Source organism: Xyrauchen texanus, chromosome 35 (genome assembly GCF_025860055.1).
Source record: "Xyrauchen texanus isolate HMW12.3.18 chromosome 35, RBS_HiC_50CHRs, whole genome shotgun sequence".
In the NCBI taxonomy this organism is placed as follows: domain Eukaryota; kingdom Metazoa; phylum Chordata; class Actinopteri; order Cypriniformes; family Catostomidae; genus Xyrauchen; species Xyrauchen texanus.
Window position 1 is genome coordinate 26,438,651 of NC_068310.1, and position 20,534 is coordinate 26,459,184.

General features: G+C 41.2%; 1 protein-coding gene across 8 annotated transcripts in view; it reads right to left on the reverse strand.

Annotated features, from left to right (window-relative positions):
- Positions 1 to 10,566: 10,566 nt before the first annotated feature.
- The window catches only part of casz1 (castor zinc finger 1), a 270,853-nt gene continuing 260,885 nt past the window's right edge, over positions 10,567 to 20,534 (reverse strand). For 6 of the 8 annotated variants that reach the window (XM_052105243.1, XM_052105240.1, XM_052105241.1 and 3 more), the window contains 4 exons: positions 19,416 to 19,564; positions 18,592 to 18,826; positions 15,623 to 15,964; positions 10,567 to 14,761 (listed from right to left, as the gene is read on the reverse strand). In XM_052105243.1, coding sequence (XP_051961203.1) covers positions 13,497 to 14,761; positions 15,623 to 15,964; positions 18,592 to 18,826; positions 19,416 to 19,564 — 1,991 coding nt within the window. In that variant the 3' untranslated portion in view covers positions 10,567 to 13,496. Of the gene's footprint in view, positions 14,762 to 15,223; positions 15,434 to 15,622; positions 15,965 to 18,591; positions 18,827 to 19,415; positions 19,565 to 20,534 lie in introns of those variants that run through there. The other 2 variants (XM_052105246.1, XM_052105245.1) reach the window with 2 other exon arrangements.

The window sequence follows — 20,534 nt, forward strand, 5'->3', positions numbered from 1 at the left end:
TGTGCATTTTGTTAATGTTAAGATAAGAGGATATTAAATCATCTTGAATATAGATGGTTTAATGTCACACTGTTTTGCCAAAATCAGTATCACAGCCTGTTGAATGGGCTGGTTGTCGTGGACTGCACAATTGGTCATATTTATGGTGATCCAGAATATAATCGAGCATTTCTCCTCATTTCAGTAAACATGAATACAGAGAATAGCATTTGTACATAGCAGGCCTGTGACATTATTTCCAATGAGGTCTTGTTAAAGAAAATTGGCTGAATGTGTCTCTAATTCTTTTTTTCCTTTGGGGTCCCTGAACTGAATTTTTCATACAAGCAACAGCTGCTACCAGTGGTATGGCAGCTTTCTGATGAATCCTTTTTTTAAACTCTGACCAAAGGCCTCTTAAAATAAAGTCATGCATGAATGGAAACAGTTAAATGAAGGTGAATGCCAAAGGTTAAAAGAGGTAATGGATGGTGATTGCACAGTTGCAAACAAATTAGAAGAATTTTGCACATTTGGATTTGTTTCCCAGTATTTTTTATTTTTGTAATCAGACAACTGTACAGGGTCTGATTTAATCTGAAATATAAATACACTTTTTGTTATAGTAATAAATAAATATATTTGTATACAAATGCTACAAATGTTTAAATATCACACACACACATTTAGCTTCTTGAGCATTAATGATTGTATGAACCTTTTGTAATAGTTCAATTACCCAAAGTGTCAAAAGCTGGATCTCAACATTTTATAGCCACTGTTGGAAAGAAGTAAATGTGCAGAAGTTGCTGGGAAACCAAAGAATGTGCAGTACATGAGCATACATGAAATACTTCACAGCTCAGGATGAAGCAGGGACTCATGCAGTGGTGTAGCCAAGGGCGGGACAGGGTGGGCCTGGGCCCCCACCCAAATTAGACCTAGGCCAACCCGGAATATTAAAGATTATTCTTTGACTTCAAATATATGTTTATAAAATAGGTAAAAAAATATACATAAATTGCTGATTTTTGAAAGTGTGAAAGATCTGTTTGAATAAGCTGCTTTGGAAGATTTGGTAAAAATAAATTTGGGCAAAAACTTGGCCCATCCATTTTTATTGAGGCCCACCCAAAAGTAATTTGCTGGCTACGCCCTTGGACTCATGCACAACTATCACAAAATATACAAACACCATATTAAAAACCATGTGTATGTAAACTTTTGATATGTGTAAATTCGGTTATTATTTTATCTTATGGAATATGACTAAATATTTTTTGTCAAATAGCTTCATCAGGACAGTGCCAAAAATGCATTTTATAAGATGCCTCTTAAAAAAAAAAGATAAACATCTGGCAGATACTGCGAGGGGGGTGCAAACTTATACACTCAACTGTATATATGCCAACGCAATTTAAAATAAATATATGCTGTATGCATAGCTTTCTCTAAGAACTCAATTACAACACTTGGAAGTATTAAATGGTAAATAGTCTGCACTTATATAGCGCCCATTCTCTCACACACACACTATCACAAACCAATGACGGCAGAACTGCCATGCAAGGCACTAGCCTGCCATTGGGAGCAACCTGGGGTTCAGAGTCTTGGCCAAGGACACTTTGGCAAGTGGAGTCATGTGGGCCAGGAATTGAACCGCCAACCCTGCGATTAGTGGCCAACCCGCTCTACCACCTGAGCCACAGCCGCCCGTTTATTATGTACATTGTTGTGAAATTTAATAGGCTGTGTTATGTACAGGACACCTGTTGCATGTTTCTTGGCCTCATTGTTTCTCCATGCACTGCTGCTGTCTCTCACGCAACCTGTTCCTGGAACATCAATGCTCTGAACATCAGAACAAGTCAGATCCGGTCCTGGTATGACTGCATAAAATGTCATACACAATAAAATGCAAGCTTGAATTTATCAGGCAAATGAAACCAATTTGGGGTCCAAAAGTCTGAGACCACAAGTGAAAATGCATTAATTACAAATTGTTAGCAGAATAGCAATCTGTTTGAAAAATGTACTTGAGTATTAATAATAATAGAGAATTTCATAGTGTTTGGTACAGTATGTCCCCCTTTTGCTTTGATGACAGCATGCACTCGAGCTAGCACTGACTCCACAAGTTTTTGTAAAACCAATAAAAGCAAGGTAATCTGACCTATACAAAGGTAGATATTTCTTAAATTTTTCTTGTTTAAGAATTTTCTTTATCTTAATTTACTTATCGCTATTGACAGGCTTAAATTCGATTTTGAATGTCACATTTTCAACATGGTTTCAGACTTTTAGACCCCATCGTTTAATTTAAATAATGCAATTTAAAATTTATGCAACAAAAAACAGTCATACAGAAATTCCTGTTTTTCCTTGTAATGTAGACAATAAGGTGATCTGTCGTTCCAACAGCAGCCTTTCCGTCTGGTTTTTGTGTAATATAATTTCCATATATATTTTTTTTTTCCAAGATTATATGCAGGATGCCAGCTGGCAGACAGATGGTGGTGGCTTTACACGTTTTTATTTAAAGACACATCAGAAGGAAGAGGAGGGAGAGGGAAGAGAACAGCTGTACTGAGCGGGACAGGACGGGATGTTGGTCATTGCGAGGAGCAGCTGGCTGAATGTAAGAAAAGATAACCACCAAAGACCCTTTCAGAATGTTTTTTTTTTTGGCTCAACAGAAGCAACAGAAATGTCTCATATTTGCTGTTCTGTTACAATAACTTTATGATTTATTGCTGTGCATGTGTGCACACATAGAAATGTATTGAGTTCCTGCAGAGAAAAAGAACAAAGATGCTTTGTTTGGCACCAGGGGCAGCACCACCAAATTTTGATTGCTGGTGCTGAAGAGGTGCTAAATCATTGACAGGGGGAGCTGAGCTTTGGTCACTAAATATGTGCAAAACCCAGAATGGCCAAGTGATTTTATTAATATCAGTTTGTACGTGGTGACTACAGAAGTGAGATTTCTATGCTGCAGCCTCAGTAAAACAGGCAACAGTGTAGTGTTGTGTTTTCAGCTTTTTCAGTACTGTCTGAAAATCAAGGCCGGATTCACTAAACGTTCTTAAGAAGAAATGTCTATTTAACTACCTTATTTCTTCTTAAGAACTTAAGAAAGATTTTTGTAAGAACATTTTGTCATAAACAACATCTTAAAGTTAGGATAACCTCACAATTGTCTTAAATTCTAAAAGGGTAAGACATTTAATTAATTTAATGGGTTTTTCATGTAGAGTCTGAAGTCACAATGCACTGTTTATGTTTACCAAAACACTTGGTAAACATAAACATTTATTTTTATTTTCAGCTTTTAAACCATGTAAATGTTATCACCAAATTCAAACAATAAATGTTGTTTTGAAGTGAGTCAGTTGAGGTGGTTTGGGCATCTGGTAAGGATGCCCCCTGGCCGCCTCCCTAGGGAGGTGTTTCAGGCACATCCAGCTAGGAGGAGGCCTCGGGGAAGACCCAGGACTAGGTGGAGAGATTACATCTCCACACTGGCCTGGGAACGCCTTGGTGTCCCCTAGTCAGAGGTGGTTAATGTGGCTCGGGATAGGGAAGTTTGGGGCCCCTGCTGGAGCTGCTGCCCCCGCGACCCGACTTTGGGTAAGCGGTTGAAGATGGATGGATGGATGGATGGATGGATGGATGGATGGATGGATAATGTGGTGACCAATCATGCTAATTCAAATGGATGCGCTGCACAGCGCTCTCTTTCTGTGATCATTAGAGTTCATAGAAACATAATAATTATAACATTAGAAAGCTGAGACTTTCTTTTTCACCGCCCATCCACATCCTTAACAGAGTTGGGCATAGTGAAGACAGTCTCCTCCACCTTTTCCCATTTTCCCGCAACTTAATTTCCGACGTGATATTATTATCAAGCTTACCAATGAGTTCCCTATCAAAAAGCTACACTTTGATGCTGTGCTGTGAATATGTGAACACATCAATGAAATTGACTAGAATTTATAGCCTCTGCTGGTGACATCATCAGGATGCACCTGTAGCAGGGCTATAAATAGAAGTGCTACAGGTGCATCGTCAGGTCATTTGTCTTCAGACCACTCTGTGTGTGTTGTGCTTCTCAACCTGTCAGAACTTTCTTTTCCTCTGTTAGGAGTTAGAATTTGTTATGCAGTGCGCAGAAAACCTTTTCTCCTTTCCAAGAATGAGTGTGAGGCAAAGCAAGCAGTGTGTGTTCCCGTATTTATGCTCTATGGCTGAAATTATGACACCAATTTTGTTTTGTGTGTTTGGGGGAAAAGCATGCTGCTCTTGCGTTAGGGCGGGTGCAAGCATTGCGATCTGTTTACAGTCAAAAAGCTTTGCACTCGTCTCGCTTCCAAGAGCCAGCGCCCACTCTTTCATCGTGGGGCTCTCGCATGGATCTGGCCGAGGAGCGAGAGATGGGTCCGTCCCTATTGCTTGCTCTCTCCCCAGATCCAGCTGGTCCTTCTTGTGAGCCTGAACTGCGCTTCGGCTCCTCTTCGGTTCACGAGGGGGACACTGAATCTCTTGATTCTGCGGACTTTGAGCTACCCACCTCTGAACATTCCACGCACAATAATAAAGCGGCTGAGGAATTACTCAAGGTAGTTACTCGGGCTGTGGCCAGGCTACAAAAAAAAAAAAGGAAGGGGGCGCTATATCAGTCCCTTTCTTTCTTTGATGACCTCCATGATGAGCTCTCTCGTTCATGGAGCAAACCTTATACTTCCTGTGTCTTTGTGCCCTCGACATCGACATATTCGACTATAGTGAGTGCTGAGGCACGGGGGTATTCATTGATGCCGCCGGTAGAATAGACACTTGAGGGTTATCTCTCACCTGGCTCGGCATCATCGCTAATGAGACCAACTCTCCCCACAAAGCCATGCAGGACCACTCTACGCTTGTGGGGAAGGCTTATCAGGCAGCAGGTCAGGCTGGTGCTGCCCTGCACACTATGGCAGTGTTACAGGCATACCAGGCTGACCTGTTGAAGGACCTGAGTGCGGGCACCATGGTCTGTCTCTTCTCGTGACCAAACAGACGGTTCACGCCATTGGCCGGTCTATGGCTGCTTTGGCTAGCATGGAGAGACACTTATGGCCACACCTGTTGGGCATCAGAGACAAGGACAAAGTTTTCCTCGATGCCCCGGTTTTGCCTTCTGGCTTATTTGGTGACGCTATGAACACAGTTATCACCAGGTTCCAGGAGGCGAAGAGTCATGAGGAGGCCTTCGGGCAAATCCTTCCTTGCCGCACTCAGGGGGAGGAGCCGTTGGCCACCCAGCCCTGCCCCGGTCCTTCTAGAAGGGAGGCTCAAAAACAAAACATGGCGAATTGTGCTCCCCCTTGTAGAGACTGGGGGCCGGTTCATCGCCCTCAGCAGCCCCCAAAGCAATTCCTCAGGGCAGTCATCTCAAAGAAGAGAAAACCCTGACGGTTTTGTGCCCAGCCTTGTGGGGGTAGCCCCCCTCGTGTCAGGGCGTGTGAAACATCCACCTGTACCTTCCCGATACCCCCCGAAACCACTCCTTTCCCACCGGCTCTGGTGTTTCGGGAGTTAGCGGTTTCCAGCAAAATGTTGGGTGTTCCATTGCTTCCTGCCGTAGTCCAGGACATGGAATACTCTACATCCCCTCAACAGGAAGTGTCAAAATTGATTCCCATCTCAGAGAACCTGGCAGCATGGAAGCTACTGCCAGGTGTTTCTATGTGGGTTCTAAGAACAGTAGAAAAATGCTACAGAATTTAATTTGTTCACCGTCCTCCACATTTCAATGCCATTTTTCCCACTACCGTGAAACCGAAACAAACATGTCTACTATGGAAAGAACTGCAAAACCTCTCGGTCAAAGGGGCCATAGAACATGTTCCACTTCCAGAGAGAGAGTCAGGTTACTACAGCAGATACTTCCTGGTTCCCAAGAAGGATGGGGGGTTGCGTCCGATTTTAGACCGTTGAGGCTTGAATCGCTCAGTAAGGGCGTTCAAGTTCAAGATGCTAACTGTCAAGACGGTAGTGTCTCAAATCCAACATCGCGATTGGTTGGTCACGATAGATATCATGGATGCATACTTTCATATAGAAATTCTGCCACAACACAGGAAGTTCCTGAGGTTCGCTTTCGGAGGCAAAGCCTTCCAATATCGGGTTCTTCCATTCGGCCTAGCCTTATCACTCCACACATTCACGAAGTGCATGGATGCAGCACTGGCTCCTTTGCGACTCCGGGGCATCCGCATTCTGAATTATATAGACGACTGGCTGATGCTAGCACAGTCACAAGAACTGGCATTACAGCACAGGGATATCGTCTTAGCTCATCTGGTTTCTCTTGGGTTGAGGCTCAATGCCAAGAAAAGCATCCTCTCTCTCACTCAGAAAACTACCTATCTGGGGATCGTATGGAATTAGATCACAATGCAGGCACAATTGTCTCCCGCTCGAATCGAGTCCATTCAGAACACCCTGAGCAAAGTCAGGCTAGGCCAAGGTTGCACTGTTTGTCAGTATCAAGGAATACTAGGTCTCATGGCATCTGCGTCCTTGGTGATCCCTTTGGCCCTTCTGCACATTGACACGTTTCAGTTGTGGCTCAAAGCCAGGGGATTTCATCCAAGGGCCAGTCCCCTAAGGCAGATAAGGGTTATGCGCCATGCGCTTCGTACCTTTCTATGTGGTCTTCTATGTATGTCTTACATAAACCATCAAGGAGGTCTACGTTCATGCCAGCTGAACAGACTGGCATGGTTGATTCTCCTTTGGGCCCAGGGCAAGCTCCTGTCAATCAGAGCAGTTTAAATCCCTGGATACCTGAATGTGGGAGCAGATTTACTGTCCAGACAGAAAATACAGACGGAGGAGTGGAAACTCCACCCAGAGGTAGTGGAACAAATCTGATTGAGATTTTACAGAGCAGAAGTGGACCTCTTTGCCTCCCAACAGACAGCGCAATGTCCCCTCTACTTCTCTCTGAGTCACCCAGCCCCCCTGGGTCTGGACACGATGGCACATACATGGCCCAGAATGCACCTGTATGTGTTTCCTCCGGTTTCTCTGCTCCCGGAAGTCTTGGCCAGAGTTTGCCAGCAAGGGTCCTGCCTCTTACTGATAGCGCCGCATTGGCCGAACAGGGTATGGTTCTCGGAGATAATGTCTCTCCTCAACGGCTCGCCTTGGGCGATTCCAGACAGGAGAGACCTTCTGTCTCAGGCACAGGGGACAATATTTCATCCCCGGCCCGAGCTGCGGAACCTTCATGTTTGGCCTCTGAATGGTACCAACTGAGGGACACTGGGCTTTCACCTGAAGTTATCGAGAACATTCTAAGCGCTAGGACTCCCTCTACTAGAAGACGTTATGCCAATAAATGGGGTGTCTTTGAAAGATGGTGCAGTGCACATAATGCAGATCCAGCTAACTGCCAGAATTACATTTACATTTATTCATTTGTCAGACGCTTTTATTTAAAGCGACTTACAAAAGAGGAAAACATAAGCAAATCATCTTAAAGAGACAGTGGTACGAAAAGTGCCATACTACAAAGATTTAAGTGCAACCAGAATTGTAAATATATATACACTCACCTAAAGGATTATTAGGAACACCTGTTCAATTTCTCATTAATGCAATTATCTAATCAACCATTCACATGGCAGTTTCTTCAATGCATTTAGGGGTGTGGTCCAGGTCAAGACAATCTCCTGAACTCCAAACTGAATGTCAGAATGGGAAAGAAAGGTGATTTAAGCAATTTTGAGCGTGGCATGTTTGTTGGTGCCAGACGGGCCGGTCTGAGTATTTCACAATCTGCTCAGTTACTGGAATTTTCACGCACAAACATTTCTAGGGTTTACAAAGAATGGTGTGAAAAGGGAAAAACATCCAGTATGCGGCAGTCCTGTGGGCGAAAATGCCTTGTTGATGCTAGAGGTCAGAGGAGAATGGGCCGACTGATTCAAGCTGATAGAAGAGCAACTTTGCCTGAAATAACCACTCGTTACAACCGAGGTATGCAGCAAAGCATTTGTGAAGCCACTACACGCACAACCTTGAGGCGGATGGGCTACAACAGCAGTAGACCCCACCGGGTACCACTCATCTCCACTACAAATAGGAAAAAGAGGCTACAATTTGCAAGAGCTCACCAAAATTGGACAGTTGAAGACTGGAAAAATGTTGCCTGGTCTGATGAGTCTCGATTTCTGTTGAGACATTCAGATGGTAGAGTCAGAATTTGGCGTGAACAGAATGAGAACATGGATCCATCATGCCTTGTTACCACTGTGCAGGCTGGTGGTGGTGGTGTAATGGTGTGGGGGATGTTTTCTTGGCACACTTTAGGCCCCTTAGTGCCAATTGGGCATCGTTTAAATGCCACGGACTACCTGAGCATTGTTTTTGACCATGTCCATCCCTTTATGGCCACCATGTACCCATCCTCTGATGGCTACTTCCAGCAGGATAATGCACCATGTCACAAAGCTCGAATCATTTCAAATTGGTTTCTTGAACATGACAATGAGTTCACTGTACTAAAATGGCCCCCACAGTCACCAGATCTCAACCCAATAGAGCATCTTTGGGATGTGGTGGAACGGGAGCTTCGTGCCCTGGATGTGCATCCCACAAATCTCCATCAACTGCAAGATGCAATCCCATCAACATTTCTAAAGAATGCTTTCAGCACCTTGTTGAATCAATGCCACGTAGAATTAAGGCAGTTCTGAAGGTGAAAGGGGGTCAAACACAATATTAGTATGGTGTTCCTAATAATCCTTTAGGTGAGTGTATATATATATATATATATATATATATATATATATATATATATATATAATATAATTTTTTAAGTGACTGATTAAGTGCTATTGCGCAGAGCAGCTTTTATCAGGGAACAGGGGTTACAGTTAGGTAACCCGAGACACATGCAGGTGTTCAATTTATCGCTGTTCAAACGAAGGATGCACTTGCCGGTTTTAATTAAAAACATCGTCGTCCCTGTATGAATGGGGAGAGCCGTAAACTGACACTTACATGTCGCAAAATAATTTGTGAAAACAGCCATTTTTATCGTAGTAAACTCCACGTTTCACTTCAATGGAATTGTTAAGTGTAAAACATGCTGAAGATTAGTGAACAGGCGGCCAATTCATTAAGTTAAGCGCTGTTTCCACACAAAAGCATTTTATTATTCTTGTCTCTTGTCTCCATGCCAGTGAACCACCATACGAATGTCAATGGGACTGCTGCATTATACTTTTTGTTTTGCTAGCTTTGCAGGGTCACTTGGTAAAAGGGCTCTAGTTGTTACAAAGCAGGGTCCGGGGATTTGAGGTGACGGGAGCTGCTCCACCACCATTACTGAGAGAGTTGTTGTGAGACATGCAGTTGGAGTGAGTGTGCTTAATTAAGTTTCAACAGTTAATTTACCTCCTCATCTGCTCTGTGTATCATGAAAGTAAATAATCCACTTGATTGTTTTGGTTTTATTTATTTCATTTCCGTTTTTACGGAGTGAGAAAAGCTCCAAACGATACAGTGCATGAGCTGTCTGAACGATTCGGGCAATTAATTATTTGAGGGAATCAACTCAAATGGGTAATTCATTCGTAAATCGGTCATCACTAGTTCTGATTCTGAACAGGCGACAGAAATACAGGCACACATGACATGATTGCAGGGAGGCTGAAGCACACGCTAGCCCCTCCCTAGTGCCGGTGTCCTGAAAATATATGCAACCCATCAGGATGTGCTACCAATGCTATATGCGCATAGTTTTAGGGTTGGGGTTGGGGATAGCGTTTGAGAAGGGTTGGAGCTTAGTATAGCCACACACCATATCACACTATCTAATATTTATGCTGGTAGCACATCCTGATACACATTTCATGCTGTTGTAGTATATACCGACAGGTTCTCCTGTGCTTCCCGACATGTGCAACCCATGATTTAACTTTACATATCACTGTTTTTAATGCTGTTGGCACATCCTAAGCAGGTAGCACAGATTGTCAGAACACGGCCTCTGTTTGGCACACCATGCTACACTTTTTCTGCAGTACATAGTATGTATACTATAAATATTAGAATGCAATATTTCTCTTTGCACAGAACACTAGGACAACCTGCTACATTTGTAATACTGCAGAGTATACAACAAAGCATATGCAATCAGCAGGGTATTGTATTTCTCAATGCAATGTGCTTGACCTTCCATTTCCTTTTGATGAATAGGCAATTCTGAATTAAGTAATATCAGCAGCTATTTTTAACATCTATTTCTTGAGTCATTATTTGACTGCCAAAAGTCAATATTGTTATGATAATTAAAATAAAGAAATAAAATGTGTCCACAATAATTACTGGACTCCACTCACTGAATGAATGATACAATGTTAAATGTCAGGTAACAATGTAGCATGCTACTGTTTGAAACAATGATGCATCATTGAATAAAAACTACTCTCACATACTATTTTTTTAATAGGCAATATATAATCATCGAATATAACCAGTTTCCCTCAGTTAGAGCAGTGCTGCTGGCCCTCGACTGGGTGTCCTCTGTGTCATACCACAGACCCAGGGCCTTTTCCCCTTTAACAGTGTTTGTCTCAGTGGGAGGGGGCTTATTAACTGGTTACACCCTTTCTATAAACCACAACAGTGCTGCCTAAGACAATTCGAAGTGCATTCTTCTGAAATAGCAACCCGTGATATCGCAGTTTTTTCAACACAAACACAGGAGCTAAAACACTGTGTGGAACATTTGCTTTGTTATAATAATTAGAATTTCTTTATTTTGACTCTTTACAAATCCTGCTATTTTACACACATAAAATGTATTCAAGTGCACAGTATCTCCCAGGCAAAGAGCCGTTTCAGTGTTCTATCAGGAGAGTCAGTGTGAGCCCTGCCTTGCACTTGAGACCAGAGAACAAAACGGCCTGTGAGAGAGGCATGCCATATGCAAAATACATGTCAACCAATTCAATAAAATAAAATAAAACAAACACAAAAACAATAACAAACAAAACCGAGATATGGATGGTATTAAATTACCCAGATTTCCGATCTGATGATCTGTATAATGTTATTGTGCATGATATCTCAAAAAAATATGATTTCTAACGTAAAAGGTAGAAATGCACACATTCAGTGTTACAAAAATGTGACTCATATAGATTTAATTACCACTAATTCTTCTACCACTATGGGAAAACCATGATTATAAAACCTCACACACACACAAACACATACTCACACACTGTATCTCTCTCTCACACGCACGCACGCACACACAAGCAAGCAAACTATACTGCCATTATTTCAGTTTTTAACTTTTTATTCTTTATTTCTTCTTTTTAGTTTCTTTTTAAAGGAAGATTTTAATCAAAGAGCATTTTTGTTCATATTTAGTTTTTACAGAAGAAAATACTATACAACCTTTTTTCCCCCTCCTGAAACAATATTTTTTGAAGATATTTATCTACACATTTAGTTGCCTATATTATGATAGTTCATTCAATGTCAAGTTTAGGAAATAATTAATACATTTCCTCGTCTCACTTTTCCTTGTTTAGATTCAATGGAGTCCAAGCTAACTAAATTAATTCTTCTCTCTTGTTTTGAAATTTAGAGCAGAGCACTGCAATAATTTCCTTTTGTATAGAATTAATATAAATTACAGTGATCATTAGTGTTACTCGTTAGGCAGGCCAGGTTCTATCTTGCCATTTAATATTGAAATCATCCAATCTTGGATGCAAAGAAAAACTTTTTTCTTTTGTTTTTTCCTTAAATAAAACACAGGACATCAGTTCTTCGTCACACTGAAGACTATTTGTGCATCAAAGCAAGGTGAACTAAACAGCATGATAAAGCAAATTCCCTGTTAAAAGATATATGCCATAATTTCATATGGTAAAAATGAACCTAAAAAGTGCAAAAAACAAACAAAAACAAAAACACCCTAGAATTTTCTCATTGCAAGGTCACATAAATATTAAATAACTTCTTATTATTGGAGAGAAACCACAGCTGTTTTAAAGAGAAAACAAAACCTTGAAACATTATTTTCACACTGTACAATTCATAAAATCACACATTTTCCATCACCAGCACTTGCATTCATTATGGTGTCTCTGTGATACCTGTCATCCATTCAGCCGACTAGAAAAAGAGTCTCTTTCCAAGTTTCCTCTTCCTTTAGAAATAGATATATGAGGCTTCTGAAAAAAAGAAGCTTAAAAAAACCAGTCTCCATCTTCCGACTTTGTTACAACAATTTTTTTCATGCTACTGAAATCAAAGAAAATTAACACATACAAATGTATTTTTCCCTACATTCAGAGACACTTGTCTCCTGCTCTTTTTGATGGACACTTGAGTTCATCTATTTGTGGATGAAAAAAACAGCTGTAATCATCCCCAATTAATTTTGGGCTGTAGCACCATCATAACAATACAAACTCTCCAAAACACAGGGGGTGCTGATGCCCATCATTACAACAGACTCCTTTACAGTGAGACACCCCCACATCATCTTGTCATGCCTGTACAATTAGAAAAAAATGCAAAAACAAACAAATGAAAAAGCCATAGTAATGCAATCATGTAAAAGATGTCTTAAATAGAGGCTTGAGGATCTGCTCATCTATACAAAAGTGCGCTATTAATATGCAATGCCAAATGGGTCCTCGTTCAGATCAAGTGAGAGCTAGCGTTTGGTAAGTTGAGTTCACTGAGATCAATGCTTTATGGCCTGAAGATTTGCAGTCTCTGGTCACTGTTTGTGCTGTAGATGCAGGTGATTGTCCATGTGGAATGGAGCCTATGACATCACTGACCATGACGGCATGTTTAATTGAGAACTGCGATCGTTGTAAATAAAATACAAAGAATCAACTGATAAACAAAGTAGCATATAAGTCAAATAACTGATGCAGGCCCCTGCAATTCATTAATAATAATAATAATAATGACACAAGGTGTTTCAGAATCAATTATTTCAGCAACATTCTTTATAAAACATTCCTGCAATGTACTATTGTCTCTTTCAGGTGGTATGAGGGTCCTGCAATCCAGTGACTGCAATTAAAATTTACATTAATATCCACACACATCTACTTTATATAGATATTCATATTTAGAGATTGTTTTTCCTTATTTTTTCCACACACAAAGAGTAACAAATGAAATTGAATAAATTAAAGTCAAACATGCACACACACAAAAGACTGATGTGTAGGAAAAGGTTTACATAGTCACCCATGTGTAAAAGAGGGCCTCGTTTGTCTGTCTCTGTTCATTTTTTAATGCATAATTAAATTTATAATGTTGGTCATCTTGTAAACATCATAATAAATCATTTTGGGCCTTCACTTTTCTTGTGTAGTTGGTTGTTTTCTTGTCATCTGCAGCGTCTGTAAGGATGATAAATGAGGGACTCAAACTTCCATTTGTTCAGGGAATTCAGAGTTCTCCTACAGCATAGATTAGGGCTCAGACTCGGGCTCCTCTTTATCCAGTTGGGAAGTCTCAGCATGGTTCATGGAAGCATCAAAACTTTCACCATTGTCTTTGTCAACATCTGGCTCTGGCATGCAATCATCATACGAGTCTGTATTCATGTCCTCCTCTGGTTCCTCCTCGTCTTCCTCATCATCATCGTCGTCATCGTCCACCTCTGCTATCGGCTCTTCCTCGGCTGATAAGTCTTCTTCTGGATCGCCAGAAGTGCCGGTAGTGTCATCCTGAGGGTTGGTCAGGCCCAAAAAATCAGCAGGGCCAGACCTAGCAGCCAGAGACAGGGGCTCCCTGTGCATCATCTTGCTTAGGTCCATGGAGTCGCTGAGGCCCAATCCTGCAGCGTTCTTCAGGAAGAACAGAGAGCTGTTGGTGTCCGTTCCGAGGTTTAGAGAGCTATCGAGATTGATTGCAGATCCTGGAGGCTCATACTCAACAGCACCCCTAGCTGAAGGGAGATACATGGCCACATTGTTATGGGTCAGCCCTGGTGTGTTGGGTGAGGTTGGGGGTAGATTCATGTGCGCAGGGGACACGTCCAGGCCTGCATGGTGGTGATTGCCATCTCGGTTGGGGGAGACAGAAGGCAGCTCACCCCTCTCCTGCTTCTCGTGCTTGCGCTTGTGGGAATCCATCTGGGACATCCCTACCACTGTGTGCTTGCACTCTGGGTAAGTGCAATGGAAATGCGAGCATTTGAGCTTATACTTGCAGTCGGTGACTTCACAGTCTACGCTGGAGCTGAACTGACAGAAGCCGGCAGCACTGATCACGTCTTGCTTCCCATGGTGCTTGCGGTGTGCAGTCACCTTGGTGCTGTCGGTGCAGCGGAAGCCACAGCGAAGGCAGTGGAAATGGGTGCTGTTGCCAGAAAACTGGCAATCTGGGAAGTTGCAACACAACGAAGACTTGAAGCGCTTGAAATCATCCAGAACCAGGTTGTCCACGCGGTCATGGTGTTGAGCATGCTTATACATGTGGGTGCGGCCGCAGAACTTGTAGCCGCAGTTCTCCCGTGTGCAATGGTAGTGGGTGACCTTCAGGGAGAACTGGCAGGCCATATCCTTACAGTCCTCATAGAGGTCGTAGCGGCGGAATCCTTCCAGCATCATGCCTTCATCCAGCATCTTGCGAGACGAGGCTGTCTTGCGCCGTTTGCCAAAGGGTGACATATCCTCGATGATCCAGAAGCGCTTCTTGCTGCCAGTTGCAGTGGGGATAGAGATGGTGTTACCTGGAGACACAAAAATGCAGTTTACAAGTTAGGCAACAATTGATACATTAAGCAACAAAGCAATTCTACAAAAAGCCGAGCAGAAGTGGCCACAGAAGACTAAAGTATATAATGTGATTCCATGCCATAATCAGACAGAGACCAGTCCCATTTGTATAATATGCTCTTGACATTTTAATGTGAGTTTCACATATAGGTATTGGGAGAGTTTAGAGGTACTTCCATACATCCTGCTTTATGGGAGTGCAGGATACCCTCCCATAAGCTTGATGTCAGAGCCAATGATTTGCTCTCTGTCCAAGCAAACAGGAATCACATAACTCTATTAAACTCTGGCATGATTAAACCAGCTCTTTACAGCAGGCAACTAATGGTCAGAATTTAGACTTAATGGAAGGTGTGTCATGCACTACATAACACCAAAAAACAACAAACAAACTTCTGTGGAATAATAACACTGGTTTATAACCAAAACTTTGTGACATATGTATTGCATGTTTTGAGTGCTACATATTTGTAATCTAGATAATTGTTTATTAATTGAAATTATATCTGGTCAAGTTTTTTGGAGAGGTACCTGTTAAAAAACACCTTAAACTAGCTGATTGAGCTGGTGCCCAGGTTGGTCAAGCTGGTCTTCAACTGGCTTGGCTGGTCTCCTAGCCTGAGTAACTGACACAAGCCAAAAACACCTTTAAAACCAGCAAACAGACCAACCTGAACCAATCTGACTGGGTTGGAGAACAATTATGACCAGCATACAATTTTAGGCTGATATAAGATTCACTTGGATCTTAATCTATAAATCAAAACTACAGTTAGTTTAGAGCTGCAGAGTTCAAGTGGAGATGGTATAGGTACCTGCAGCATCCTGAACTATAGGGACATCATTTTTAACCGAAGACGAAGTAGGAATGATGGAGCTGAAAGCTGGTGTGTTGGTTGGCATGACAACACTCCTAGTGGCTCCAAGAGAGGTGCTGAGCAGAGAGTATGACAGACAGGAAGGGGAGAGAAGGTATGGGAGCGATGGGAGTGGTGGCTGGAGAAGAGCAGAGGAGAGAGATTGAGGCTGACTCTGGAGTGTGGGCTGATGTGGAGGAGGAGGAGGAAGAGGTGGAGGAGGAAGAGGTGCAGATTGAGAAGGAGAAGGAGAGTCAGCAGAGGTAGTGGTAGCAGGAGGAGGGACCTGACAGCCTGGTCCTACAAAGACAGGGTGCCAAGGAAGGATGGTGGTAACAGACAGAAACAGGAAGGTATAGAACACAAGGGTGAGGATGTAAAAAGGGAAAAGAGATCAAGTAATGTAATAATGAAAGCCAAATGGTAACCAAAATCAGACAACAGCCAAAAGCAACAGTGATGAGAATGGAAGATAACATTTGAAACCAAACAGTGAAACTATAAAATCAATTAAATGAAGGAAAGCTCTGATTCAAGGAGAAAAAGCCCAGATTTAAATATGCTGTAGGAAATTTTAGCCATTTTGCTGATTTCCGCCAATTAGAACATCCCCATCCCTTCAAATATGCCACAACCCTAATTTTAAAAGGCATGTCTGCCAATGTAATGTCAGCAATCTAAATGTGCTCAATGATTGACAGCCGTTTTGCGATTGACTAAAAAATTGTGGGCACATCCATATTCTTTTTTGCCGTATACAGAGCCTAGGGCTGCCAAAGAGACACCCACTTCAGAGATATATGCCAGATAGTAGAGATATTTTCTGGGTTGTATTTGAAAAAAAAAAAGCACCTCTAAGCTCAGAGAAAAAGGTAGATAACTTGTGCTGCCTCAATATAAGTGACTGAGTTCAATGACAGTAGAGATGGGAAGCCTCTGTTATAAAGTTAATATGAGCCCTGTGTGTGTGTGTGTGTGTGTGTGTAGGACTATATAACAAACTTAGTGCTCTAAAATTGTATAAATATCATTACATCTGAGTCACTGCTACAAGGAATTAAATGAGAGAGATTCTAACATTACTATTTGTCAGGGTAGGACAAAAGGCCCACAGGATACCAACACAAGGAACCAACACCACCAGTGAAATGTCATTGACAAAAAAATAAAATAAAAAAAAATCTACATGTTTGTTCAATTGACTTCAATGGGCCTCTATTTTGGTTTCATTATATGCCTCTCGAGTGCTGTCATAAAAATACACTGCAAAAATAATTTCCTTATTGAGAATTTTTGTCTTGTTTTAAGAATGTTTATACATTTTTTATGGAAAACGATACATTTACTAGAGAAGTCAAAGGGCCTCAGATATTTTATCTTGTTTCCTGAGAAATCTAGCAAAATTATCTAATATTTTTGCTAATATCAAAAAAAACATCTATTTGCCAATGGGGTAAGAAAAAACACTTGATTTAGAGGGAAAACATGTTTATTTTCTCATCCCGTTAGTCAGATTTTCTTAAAGGGGACCTATTGTGCAAAATGTATATGGTGTTTGTACATAAATGTGAGTCGGCAGTGTGTGTACACAACCACCCTACAATGTTAAAAGTCCACCCACTCCTCTTTCATATATTTCTATTAATAAAAACAGTGTGTCAAAATGAATGGTTTTCATTTCTGCTCTATAGTGACGTCACGTTAGAGCAGGCCTCGCCCACGACTGGTGATGGACTCCACCCTATTATCATAGATCCTCCCCTGAGTGATCTACACACAGTCCACCATATTTTTCAACGCTGGAGCAGATACAGTGAGAAGAATAATGTCTCAGCTTCATAAGCATCATGGGTTCTGTTGTTGGCTGTAAAAGTGAACATATGAGTCTTCATGTGGACAAGTTTTGTTTTTGAAGGAAATGTGCCCCAAAACATACAAAAATGTGTGTATGTTTGTGCAAATCATTTTACACAGGACTGCTTTGTGAATGAGTGTCAATATACAGCAGGATTTACAAATAATTTGATTCTCAAGCATAGATCAGTACCAGCTGTTCATGTTCCAGCTTGATATCCTGAAGATGTAAATATCGCACTTTATATTTTGTGAATGTTTGCAAATGGCCTTTCTGAATGTGCTTGTTAGCTGATTCCACGTCTAATGCAGCTAAAGTTACCATTGTCTCTGATTGTAGTCACGGAGACCAGATATACATATATATTCATACATATATGGCTGAACTACAGTGTTTACACTGTCAGTCATATTGGTTCTAATTTTTTGTTGCTGTAGTATCCGAAGAACGAGCTGTAAAGGCACAGCGCTCTTCCGGAAAGGGGGCGGGGAGCAGCAGCTCATTTGCATTTAAAGAGACACACGAAATCAGCGTGTTTTTGATTCCACCCAAAAAGAGGCATTTATAACATGGTATAATAAATGATAATAGGTCTCCTTTACGTAATTTTTTTCTTGGTTTTATTTTTTTTATTTACAGGAAAATTAGACAAAAATACTCAAAAGATGTTTTTTTTTTTTTGCTGTGTATGTTCAAAGTTTAAGGGATTGTTCACCCCAAAAATAAAAATGTTGTCAAAATCTACACCCTAAAGTGGTTCCAAAACCCACATGATTTTCTTTCTTCCATGGAACACAAAAGAAAATGTTAGGCAGAATGTTAGGCACAGTCATTATTCACTTTCATTGTATGGAGGAAAAATATGCAATAAAAATGTAATAGTGACTGAGATTGAACATTCTGCCTAACATCTCATTTTGTGTTCCATGGAAGAAAGTCTTATGGATTTGGAACAATATAAGGGTGTGTAAATGATGACAGAATTTCATTTTTGGGTGTAATATATTTTGAACAGTCTACCTTGTGAGCCTGAAAATGTTTAATAGCCATGAATGTTGTGTGGTTAACTAACCTGCTGGCGAGCTGTCATTGCCCACTGGGGTGCTTGTGCAGCTACGGTCTTGGTAAGAGGATTCTGAGGAGAGGCCAAGTGGGCTTCCCCCGCCAGTGTAGTCCATGTAGTCATCATTTTCCTCCATCATGCTGGAGAAGTTGTGGGTCAGACCAGGATGGCTGCCCATCACACCAGACGAAGCTAGACTGGCCATGTGCTGCATCTCTTCAGGCCGGTGGGCATGAGAGGCAACCTATTGAATGGCATAACACATCATTACACACAAACATTGGTACATTTTGAGCAAGAGCTTAGACATTTTTTATTAACATTATCAATTAACGCATTAGTTGATTAACTACCACAACAATGAGGGTAATTGACACATAAGGGGGCATTTACACCAAACACGTTTCTGCATCTTTCTGCAGTTTTAAATAGTTTTTCTATGTAAACATGATGTTTGGACATCTTTGACCGCTCAGCTTCTCACACAAGAGCAGTTTATAGACAAATTAAAAAGGACATCAACTTTTAAAAATGCATTTGAGCGGCTCCTACCATGTCCTTGTATTTTTACTTTGTTTTGTAGGAAAAAATTTAATTGTGCCACCATATTAATTTATTTCATTCTAAAACAAATATTTTATATATAAAAAAGTTTTTGAAGTGGATGACTTGGACCAAATAATAAAGAAAAGCAGCCAATGTATGGGAACATAGATGGGAACTTTTGCTATTTTTTTAAATTAACCATTATCTTACTATTTTCTAGAACATTTGGGGTTATAAAAGTGCTTATGGCAGTTAAACAACCTTTTCTTGCCAACAAGTGTGTGTACCTGGGAAGGGACTCGGTCAAAGTTTTTCCCCAGCATCCTCCTCATGTGTTTGCGGGCATGGGAAGTCATCTGGTGCTTGAGCAGGAAGGAGAACTGACAGCCCTCACGGATACAATGGAAGTGGCTGTTAACTTGGTTGTATTTGCACCCTGCAAGAAACGAGCGAACAAAATTAACTTGAGCAAAGACCATCTTCATCGCGCCTGGGTTTCAGGGACAACATACATCACAGATTCTCTACGAGGTAATGAGGACATTGTGCTTCCATCCTGCGCCTGCATAATGCAGAGTGACAGAGCAGATGAGTCCAGTGTCATACTGGGAAAGTTGACCCTTTTGAAGATTAGACCTGTGGTGCTCTTTTATTACTTTGACATATTTTATTCAATTTGGAATTTACATAAATACATTCTGCATTTGGAGATGCAATAATGCACAACCCTGCAAACCAAAGTAAACACACAATTATTTCCATATTAAATTCATTTTTCAAGACCTATCTGTTGCTGGTCTATTTCCTCCCCCCACCCCTGTCTGTTCTCTCGGTTTTTATTTTTTCCACAAAGGGCCCTGCAGATTTTAATTGCTATATGTTTTCATATTTAAAGACTGCCTCTGTGCACTAATCAAATAGTGTAGGGTGCTCGTAATAATTTTATTGTGAATAATGCATGCTAAAATAATTGAAAGTGTCCCATTCAGGGCAGGTTCAGGCTTGTCCGTTACCATGGTACCCTTGGCACAACACAACTAGCCGCCTGTTGTCAGATTGCTTTGTACACAAGGGTGATACGTATACTTTAAAAAGGCAGAGTTGAGTAAATATGCGCACATGCTGAAATATCAGGGCTCTTTGTGCCAGCAGATCCTGGTAACCTCATCAGTGGTGTTCTGTTTAATGTTGCTGCCATGGATACCACTTTCCCAGTCCAGCTGAACCATCAATTCTTTATGACTCTACAGCTTGCTTTTGTCATACTGTATGTGCCTGGTTTATACCTCTAAAAATGCAACAGGAGACATCAGAGACCATGAATAACTCAGACACTTGTGATACTTTCAACTCTTGAATAAATGTTCTTTTTCTTTGGTTTAAAAGGACAGTTCACCCAGAAATGA